We start from the raw sequence: 10,975 nt of genomic DNA on the forward strand, positions 1-10,975 counted from the left end.
ATATCCTGAAGAACTGGATTATTGATGAGGTCCAGGCAAAGTACAGGGATCACATTAACAAAGTAAGGATTGTTTTGCTTAAAGATACTGCCCTGCGTGTGGTGACAGTGAAAATACTGTTACCAGCCTTTGTATAATGCCAAGCAGTTCAAAAAGTTTGATCTTTTGGTAGGGTTTTTTACTTAAATTGGGGGTACCGACATCCCTTGTAACTTACAACACAAATAAAATGAGCCTGTATGGGACTTCTAAGGTACCTTGTTTAAATCAAACCAGACAATATATATAACTTTCTCCATTTGCATGGCATATTGCAGTGACCAGTCCTGAGTATGCAGCTCTCCTCCAACTGTGTCCTCCTGCCCCATATTGGCATGATATGTCCATTAACGTATCCTATAAGCAAGTAGATATTTGGCATTTTTCACTGTAGGCATTTATTGCTACAGTCTAGACATCTGGGATATTGCCATCTTAAAGTACAATATTATGTGGTTTGCAATTGGATTGGGAGCCTCACCTATCATTTACTTCACACACCTAATCACAGAAGACTATCTTATCTATTCTATTTGAATCATTGCAGATGATTGATTTAAGAGAGTGTGGGCTGTTGTACCTTGCATTTGTTCAATAAAGTTGACTTCTGATAAAAAAAAAGAGAGTGTGGGGACAGGTATATACACACATTTATTGCCTGGGTATCTCATGGTCACCCCCCCCATATCCCTTGTGGATTTGTCTCCTGGTCTGGGACACATGGTGGTGCTCACTCAGAGATGGCATAGTTAATGGTGTTTTAACCAACTAACTGCAGTAGTACTGCTTTTACACATTATCCTAAAAAAATGTCAACTCCTGATGTGGGCACAAAGGGCCCTATTTTGCTTTAAGATGTGGTTTGCTTTGCTGTGGACACATTTCTTTCTCTGCTGGGGCCTGAGCGCTGCACAGTAAAGTACCAGTTGGACACTAGGATCTTAAAGGATGCCAGTGTTGCCATCTCTGTAAAAGTATGTGCTCTATAGAAATCATGATTTTTAGAGCTGCTTGCTTTGAATTAGCCTGGTATAGCTAGAGGCATAGGAGATGATTATTAATTTTTCCCCAAATTTGCACTTGTTGTTTAATAGAAATGTAAGCACCCCAGTGGTCTGAGCTTCACTCTAGTCTCTTCTTTATGTTTATACAGGGAGCTCTCCAACACTAGATGTTGCTGGCCTTGTGGCTGGGCTGGTAGCTGGAGTGATAATTCTTATAATGATTGGAGTTCTTATTATGTACTGTGTGAGATACAAGGCCAAAGAGAGGACAAGACAGGGGAGGTAAGTACTTAAATAAGACACATGTGACTGAGTCATGACATGGCAAATGGAGCACAAGAGCAAGCATCCCACAGTCTAGTGCTGGTGGGCCCTTGCATGCCACCAGAAAGGAACTAAATACATCTGAGTAGATTAGCTACCTAGGAACTGCTGTTCGTGGCTATGAATATACCCAAGAATGGAAAAAGCCACCAGACCATATTACTGTCCAACTTGATGGCGATTTCTACTTTCTTCCTGAAATGATAAAACCTCTTTTGAATAGTTGTGGCAACTGCTATCAGCACCTTGAAAATAAATCTAGTGTGGACCCAATGTCAAAATCGGAAGGTCCCTGTTTCTTGATTTGAATGAAGATCAGTTTAGTGAGCTCCATCATTTTGCCTATAGCTAAGATAATGATCACATGATCTCTAACCATAAATGTTTTTTTCTAAAATGAACAAGTAATGATATGACTATTTTCACTGAACTGGTCTTTTCTATATGCATCTAAGAAAACATTTAGACTGTTGGCCATATTTAAGGCATGGCTTATCCAATATACATAGAGATGTTGATGCTCTAGGACAGTGGTGGCGAACCTTGGTACTCCAGCTGTTTTGGAACTACAAGTCCCATGAGGCATTGCAAGGCTCTGACAGCCACAGACATAACTCCCAGAGGCAGATGCATGTTGGAATTTGTAGTTTTGGCACAGCTGGAGTGCCAAGGTTCGCCACCACTGCTCTAGGACAAGAGTAAGCAAACAGTTGTTTCATCACAGTTGAAGGGCCGACGTTTGCCTATCCCTGCACCTGGACGTGTGTATGGTGATGGCCTTTTGGATTTAAACCCGCCATTTAAAGGAGAACTATGGGGTCAGTGTTTTTCCCCATAGTTCTCCTTAGGGTAACGGGAGGACACAAACTAGCGTCCTCCCGTTACCCTAAGCTCAGTATACCGCGAGCTACAGCTCGCGGTATACTGAGACGCCGGAGCGGATTCCGACGTAGATGACGGGATCCGCCCAGCTGCGTGAGTGACAGCTGGCTCTGCCTGTCTAGAGGCAGAGCCAGCTGTACCCGCCCCCTCCCCCGTCCGTTTCGCCAGTCAGCACAGGGCCCTTTGTTCCTTAGCTCCGCCACTGGTGACAGGATCGAGAGGCGAGCGAACCCGGTATGTGTTTGCTCACCTCCCGATCTACTGAGCCGACCTGTGACAGTCTCATTGTCACAGGTCGGCTAGAACTATGAAGTGAGTGAAAAGCACTCACCTCATAGTTCTCCTTTTAATCATGTAAAATTATAGTGAGAATGCTGGTTTTGCTAAGCTCCTGTTGTACCACACAATCCTGCTTCTACATCTATCCAAAGGTGTGCAGAGGTAGTCAAACAAACGATATATGAAATTGAAAAATGAATGCACTGTAAGGGTTGGGGTTTCATGCCATCCTGGGCACAGGCGTGTGTGTACCTTAGGTACACACCTCCTTTGATAGCTGTTTGTATACGTGGGCCATTTGCAGAGAGGTGAATTGCAAGCATAGGAAGGGTATTGTTCTGTCCAGGAGACTTGAAATGTGCTGTATAATTAGGGTGCCATAATCCTGAGCTAGCAGTGAGGGTGTCTCAACCAGATAATTTGCAGGGAATATATTCCTGCACCCTGAGAATTTAAAGAAGTCAATCAATACTTTAAACTGTGCAGTGGCGGAACTACCAGGGTCGCAGAGGTTGCGACCGGGCCCCGGAGCTCCGCCACTTGGAGGGGGCCCAGGACAGGAGGAAGGGGCCCCTGGTAACCGCTGATTACCAGGATATTTATTATCCCGGTAACCGCTAATGTCAGTCCCGGGACCTCTTCCTCCTGTCCTGGGCCCTACATGCTTCACGCTGCTCCCCTCACCTGGTTCCGGGCGCAGCGTGAAGTATCATCCAGCCGGGCAGCAGCCAATGAGTGGGAGCGGTGTAATCCCGCCCCCTCATCACACAGAACTGCTGCCCAGTGCCGACTAGAGCTGCCGCGGACACGAAGGGGGAGACGGAGCTGGAAGTATGAAGGTGACATGGGGTCCGGGAGCGGAAAGCTGGGGACATGAAGGGGGAGATAATGGGGAGCAGGGGGCATGAAAGAGAAGAGTGGTTTTTGTTTTGTTTTTCCTTGTCTAAATTTTGTTTAAAAAAAAAATCTAATTTGTTTCTTCTTTGGGGGGGGGGGCCTTCATGGATTTTTGCATCGGGGCCCTGGGGTCACTAGTTACGCCACTGAAACTGTGTAATATAAGGGCCCACTTACACAACCTTTTCAATTTGTATCTAGTCATGCATGTCCCTCGGACTGTATATGGTAGTTAATGGTAGGTACTAAGTACAATCAGATTGTAATGTATATGGCCTGTGTTAAGCTCATCACACAAGTTAAAATCCAGCTGTACAATCTCTTTACAGTCGCCTTTAGATATACTACAGCTTTGTAATGCAAGGACCTACCTAGACTTTCCAATAAATGTTTATCCTATCAGGCTGGCTTGGTACTGGTACATAGTTGATATATCAAAACAAGATTGCTCAGTCATATTGTAATGTGTGTGGTAAGCTTTGGAAAGACAGCTGTGTACAATGCAATAGAGCTTAATTGACTAAGAATGCCACTCACCCCTCCTCCAGTCCCTGTCACTGACAAGACAGGTTCAAGTTTATTGTCTAAAGCTTGTTTCTTTTTATTTCTGTATCAGGCCCCCAGTAAACCTTACTAGCAACATACCCCTTACTGAAGCCATGCCATTGACAGAGCCACCTTTACATGGACCTGCAGCCCCGGGACTCCCATCATATGATGAGGCATTGGAAGCATCAGGCACCTATGATGCACCTCCCCCACCGTATCAAAGGTAATTTCATGTAAAATCCAGATTAATACTTGAATATTTGAATGCCGGTCATCAAATCCATTGTTAAACAATAGGAAATGAATGGAAGGTCATATGATTGGCTGCATTACCATGTGTACCTGGTTCTTTTGTTTTTCTCCCAAATGTTATGGATGTTTAGCATGTGTGCCAAAATCCACATTGGTCAGGGTTTATCATTACCGTACATGGCCATAGCTGTTGCAAACCAGCCTGCTGAATGCTAAGAACCTGGAATGTTGGAAGGGCTGATCAGTCTCTAGATGGGTCAGCTTTAGGCCGTTTCCGTGAGACTTTTAAATTTTAGGCGCAAAACAATTTAAAAATCACCATAAAAAATCATCAGCTGTGAAATGATCCCTTAAAAACAAGGCAATACATAGAGTATGAGCAGATGCCAAGTTAGAACTTATATAAAAGCATGAGAGAATGACCTACTGCTGATACACAATCCCCTACATATCTCTAAAGAAGTAGTACAGACCCAAGTGGCTGAAATGAAATGAGTTGCACCTGAGGAAACAGGAGGGTATTTTTAAATATTTTAAAAATATGGGGGAGGGGCGGGGGTAGATAATCGTATTGTATGACATTAGGGTATGCAACATTTTTAACATGAATTGTTGAATGCTTTATATTGTATATGAATGTTGTGCAGTTTTGAAAAAGGGGGTTTAATTTGGTGTGGCAATGTATATTTTGAATTGTTCCAGCATGCACACTCAGCAGTGCTGATCTATGCATCATAAATGCCTTGCACAATGTCGTGAGAGCCCATAAAACCATTATGCATCATTATGTAAATATGGGCACGAGAATAGAGAACTACCATGCCAGCTCAGGTGGGAATGGGATTTGAGATACAGTCACCCTAATGTATATGCAGTACAATCCAGGAGTCTGTTTATTATACAGGACATTACAGGTGTACTTTTAGCAACTAAGGACAGTGCCCTGTGTTTTAGGGTTTCCCAGTGCACTCTACAAAGTAGGTGCCAGTACATGCAAGCCGATCTAGTTGGTGACTTTACAAAATAAGCTCCCACATTAGTAGTTTGAAGTGAACACAGGTATACTCAAGCATACACAAGCATGGTAACATGCTTGATCTTGTTTTCTCCCACCTATGCACTTCTTGCAACCTCTCCAACAACCCTTTCCCCCTCTCAGACCACAACCTGGTCAGTTTCACAATCACCCTGTCCCCAACACGGACTCCCCCTACAAGGCACACTGTCACCCAGAGAAACCTCCACCACCTCGACCCTTCTCTTCTCCACTTTGCTACTGACTCCCTCTTTGACAAAATCTCACCCCTATCCTGCCCTGACCTGGCTACTTCTGTTTTTAACAACTCACTCTCAACCTCCCTAAACACCTTGGTTCCCCTCACTACACGCAGACTTAGACCACGTCCGCTACAACCGTGGCAAACTGAAGTTACCAGACATCAAAAAAGACAAAGCCGCACTCTGGAGCAACTGTGGTGGAAAACAATTCCTCTTGCTCTATCCTAGACTCTCTTGCTCACATTTTCAATCTTTCCCTCTCTACTGGAATCTTTCCTACCCCTCTCAAACATTCACTAGTCACCCCAATACCCAAAAAACCTTCACTGGACCCTACCAGCCTCAATAATTTCAGACCCATCTCCTTACTCCCATTCACCTCTAAACTAATAGAACGCCTTATCTATAACTGCTTGAGTTGCCACCTTGCTAATAACCTTTTGGACCCCTTTCAGTCTGGCTTTTGCCCCAAACACTCCACTGAAACCACCCTCCTAAAACTCACCAATGACCTAATAACCGCTAAAAACAATCGCCACTATTCCTTAATCTTGCTATTAGACCTCTCTGCTGCTTTTGACACTGTTGACCACCTGCTGCTCCTCAAAAAACTCCACTCGCTTGGCCTACAAGACTCTGCTCTCTCATGGTTCTCCTCCTACTTATCTATGCGCTCTTTTAGTGTCACTTACAATTCTAACTCCTCCCTTCCTCTTCCTCTTTCTGTAGGGGTCCTCCAAGGCTCTGTCCTTGGACCCCTTCTCTTCTCTATCTACACCTCCCCCCTTGGTCAACTAATAACCTCACATGGCTTACAATACCATCTTTATGCAGATAACACTCAAATTTATCTTTCCACAACTCTCCCCCTCAGTGTCCTTGCGTGTCGCTAATCTACTAACTGACATGTCAGTCTGGATGTCACAACATTTCTTAAAACTCAACTTTCAAAAACTGAGCTCATGATATTTCGCCTGTGCACCTTCCCCCAACATTTCAGTTGAGATTGATAACACAACTATCAAAACCTCCCCTCATGCCAAGGTCCTAGGTGTCATCCTTGACTCGGACCTCACCTTTCTTCCCCACATCCAATCGCTATCCAAATTCTGCCGCCTTCACCTTCGTAACATCTCAGAAATACGCCCCTTCCTCACCATCGAAACCGCAGAGCTACTCATCTACTCACTTGTTATCTCTCGTCTTGACTATTGTAACTCCCTCCTCATTGGCCTTCCACTACACAGGCTATTCCCCCCCCTTCAGTCTATCATGAATGCAGCTGCCAGACTGATTCACCTTACCAACCGCTCAGTGTCTGCAACCCCCCTCTGCCAATCCCTACACTGGCTTCCACTCGCCCAGAGGATACATTTCAAAATATTAACAGTCACTTATAAAGCCATCCACAACTCCGCCCCCGGATATAGCTCAGACCTTGTCTCAAAGTATCACCCTAACCGTCCCCTCCGCTCATCCATTGACCTCCTGCTTTCCAGCTCCCCTGTCCACTCCTCCCATACTCGCCTCCAGGACTTCTCTAGAGTCTCTCCCATCCTCTAGAACTCTTTACCCCAACCTGTCCGACTATCTCCCACCTTGACTGCCTTTAGGCGTTCCCTAAAGACTCATCTCTTCAAGGAAGCCTATCCCACCTCAACCTAACCACTGAACCATCATGTTCTCAAATAATTCATCCACACACAGCTACCTCCTCATGTATCATTTCCCCCTTCTCTTTTAGATTGTAAGCCCTCAGGAGCAGGGCCCTCCTTACCATCTTGTCTTGAATTGTATTGTAATTGTAATGTCTTCCTTATATTGTAAAGCGCTGCGCAAACTGTTGGCGCTATATAAATACTATGTAATAATAATAATACTCTAAATCTGCAAACAAGGCCCAGTTATAACGGCTCCCTGGAGTGTTTTTTGTCTTCACATTCAGTTCACACTGAATGTTGTTAATATATTTTATTTAGACATATAACCAGCTCTTTAATTTAAAACTAGACCAGTTTTGTTTAGACTTGTGTTTACCAAAACGGTCCTCACGTCCTATTGGCATTATATGGCCCCAGCTTGTGAATGGACCAGAGGTCACCCTTCTCATCTAATCTTCCCTCTTGTTAGGAAACACTTTGTGTTACAATGACAGTACTGAGGAACTTAGTGGAGGCCTAGTTGGCTTTTAAGTGCTTCTCCCTCTCTATGCATACCTCCCAACTGTTCCTCATTTGGAACCAAAATGCCTCTGTCCCCTCATTCCTCCTCAGGTGTCCTTCTTTTTGGCCTGAAAAATGTCATAGTGATATTCTGCACTAAAACCTTCATCCAATGACTTTTTAGAAAAGTCAGTATAAAGGCAACGTAATAGTGAAAAAATCCAGTTCTGGGTTTAACCAATAATTTTTGTCATATAACTTCTCGATGGCTCTGCATACCTTGGGATGTGGCTAGACATGCGCCATTCGTTTCGTTACGAATCAAAATTCGTACTAATTTTCCTGAAATTCGTAGATTCGTAAGCATACGAAATGCAGTTTCCAAATTTATATCCGAAATACGAAATTCCGTTAACGAATTTCGGATCCGATTTCTTTGAAACAGGAACTAATATTACCCCTGTAAATGAGGTTGAACAACATGACAAGATTTTTTTTTTTTTATCCGAAATACGGATCTGCTGCTGCTGAGGGTTGCATTATAATACAGGCAGGAAATACGAAATTCCGTTGACGTATTTTCATTCCGTTACGAACATTCGTTATATTGAAGGTAAAAAGCAAAGTACATTTATATTGGAGTTGATGGTAGGTTTTTTTTAAGTCCGAAATACGGAATCCGTTAACGGAATTCGTATTTCAGATTAAAAAACAACTACCAAATCGACTCCAATATTAACAAAGGTATTTTTGCTTTTTAACTTCATCATAACGAATGTTCGTAAAGTTACGAAAATGTGCCGAAACTAACGAAAATCCGTATTTCGTACGAATCCGAATTGAGTTTCGGATACGAAATAATGGATATTACGGAACGAAACGGAACAAATTTTTTGACGGCGCACAAGTCTAGATGTGGCAGGGGGTCTGTCTATTGCCTAAATACATTGTTCTGGAAGGTGTCCCACTTTTTCATCTCCCAACATTGGGAGGTATGGTCTATGTAGTACACCCCCCTTTTTTTGTGCTGACTGACTGGAGTTTAGCTTTTAACTTTTATTAATAACTGGATTACATTGTGTATTAACGAGATAGATATATTTATTATTAGTAGTCCTATAGCGCTGATTCACATCAGTCCCCGTCCTCAAGGAGCTTACACTCTAAGGTCCCTATCTCACATTCACACATACGAGGGCCAATTTAGACATTAACCTACCAGCATGTCTTTGGAGTGTGGGAGGAAACGGGAATACCCGGAGGAAACCCACACAAGCACAGGGAGATAGTGACCTTGACCAGGACCCCCAGTGCTACCAGGCAGAAGCGCTAACCACTACGCCACTGTGCTGCCCTATCTGGCAGCTTTGAACCGTTGCCATTAAGATTGCTTTTTCAATTCCATTTTAGTTTTGTATTGCTCTTTCTTTGTTTCACTGAGTCATATGAGCTTTGTCTCCCTTTTTCTTTTCTTTTTTTTTTTTTTTTTAATCTTTATTTCATTTGCTTTTACAAAAATCAATCTTCTAGCAGCTATTGCAGAAGACAGACAGTATGAAAACAATGAGATTAGACCGCTAGAGGTAGACTTTGCCTCAAAGTACCCGAATGTAACCTTATTCTTTTATTGGTATTATATTTTTCTTTTTATGGATCAAATGCCTGAAAATAACGTTATTCTTCATTGGTATTATGTGTTTCTTCCTATGGCTGTGTTCATCTAATGACTTATTCACACTTGTCTGTTATCCTGCCATTAAAGGTTTGTATTTTACTGCCTGAAAATGCATTATAAGTAGAAATCCTGTTCTTTCTCGTGTTGCTAGTTTACATCTATGCACTGCAGCTTGGTCTGGTTGTTTTTGTTTTGTTTTTTTAAGGCCATGTTGCATTTGTGTGCATTTTTGCGCATTAAGCAATTGAATTTATTAAATGCAAATTCTGCAGTTTTGTGTATCTTTAATACATCTGCACAATGAAATATCCTTTTTTTTTTTTTGAAGGTTTCTCCCTCACTTTTGATAGGTTTCTCCCACACTTTTTTTTGGGGAGGGGGGTTTCTGACAGCCGGCGATCCCGATGTCAAGAAAAAATAAATAAATAACATAGCAGGGACAGGTTTACTCTGCTAGATGAAGCAGAGTAAACCTTTCCGGGAGAAAATATTTCTCTCCCGGGTGTCTGGGAGCCGCTATCTTATAGCGGAGACTCCCGCAACATTCGGGAGAGTTGAGCGTGGTGCACTGGCACTTTAGAAGTATTTATTGCACCATATGCACGATTGGCACCTTTTTTGATTAAAAATGTTACACGCAGATTGATTTCGGGGCCCATTCCTGATGTAGGGAGGAGATTCTGTGCCCTTATATAGGGTTCTCTGTCTCCTCCCATCTAGGGGGTCTCTCTTCGGGAGTATAAAAAGTTATGGACACCGGCACTCCAAAGTTTTTGTGTGTTGTGATTTCACAATTCACTTTTTTTGTTCACAGGGGATTTCCTTTTCGAGCATGCTCCATGGGCTTTAAAAAAAAAAGCAGTTTAAGCAGCTACAGCAGCAGCAGGGGTGACAATAAGTGATTTTTCAATGCAAAATAAAAAGTAATGAATGTCTCAGTTTAATGAAACCTGGAATTGGAACACAGTCTCTGCCATATAAATTCATGTTTTGTTTTCCTGATAATAATGTAAAGAAGTAAGTACGTAAACAATCAAACTGGTACCCACCCACTAATTAAAGGGAATACTTTTGGCACATGTATATTAGAAGACTATATTCAATCATACATATGTTACAATTTGATCAGAGGAAAGAAGAAATCTTCCACTTCAACTATCCCATATTCCATTGGTTTAGGTCATACCAGGTAAAATATACTACACACAATGCAGTCTTCAAATGATTCAATTAAAATAATAGAGTCCATGTTTGCAGATCAGATGTAATTCTTTACTTACCCTCTATGGCTAATAGTCACGTATGAAGCTGACATTTTCTAGCTGATATACCAAATGTGCCTTCTCAGAATTTTTATCTTTGATTGTACTGCTGAAAAATGTCATACTGCTTCTAAACATAACGTTCTCAAAAACTAAATATATAAATAAATACATACTGGTGTGTGTGTGTGTGTGTGTGTGTGTGTGTGTGTGTGTGTGTGTGTGTTGTTGTTTTCAAAGATATGGGTGACGGTCCGCTTTAATTTTTTACAGGAAACAAATGTTTTACCTCCATGAAAGTCCCTGTTGGGACACTTTCTTTGAAAGGGTAACAGAACTTAATCCCCGTTTCCAAGTTTTGCTGCTGTGTTG

General features: G+C 42.4%; 1 protein-coding gene across 2 annotated transcripts in view; it reads left to right on the forward strand.

Moving 5' to 3' along the window:
- PRRG2 (proline rich and Gla domain 2) overlaps positions 1-10,975 on the forward strand; it is a 36,660-nt gene that overhangs the window by 23,419 nt on the left and 2,266 nt on the right. For both annotated transcript variants that reach the window (XM_018566734.1, XM_018566733.1), the window contains 2 exons: positions 1,193-1,325; positions 4,042-4,197. In XM_018566734.1, coding sequence (XP_018422236.1) covers positions 1,193-1,325; positions 4,042-4,197 — 289 coding nt within the window. The remainder of the gene's footprint in view (positions 1-1,192; positions 1,326-4,041; positions 4,198-10,975) is intronic.

Source organism: Nanorana parkeri, unplaced genomic scaffold (genome assembly GCF_000935625.1).
Source record: "Nanorana parkeri isolate BGI_ZX_2015 unplaced genomic scaffold, ASM93562v1 scaffold970, whole genome shotgun sequence".
In the NCBI taxonomy this organism is placed as follows: domain Eukaryota; kingdom Metazoa; phylum Chordata; class Amphibia; order Anura; family Dicroglossidae; genus Nanorana; species Nanorana parkeri.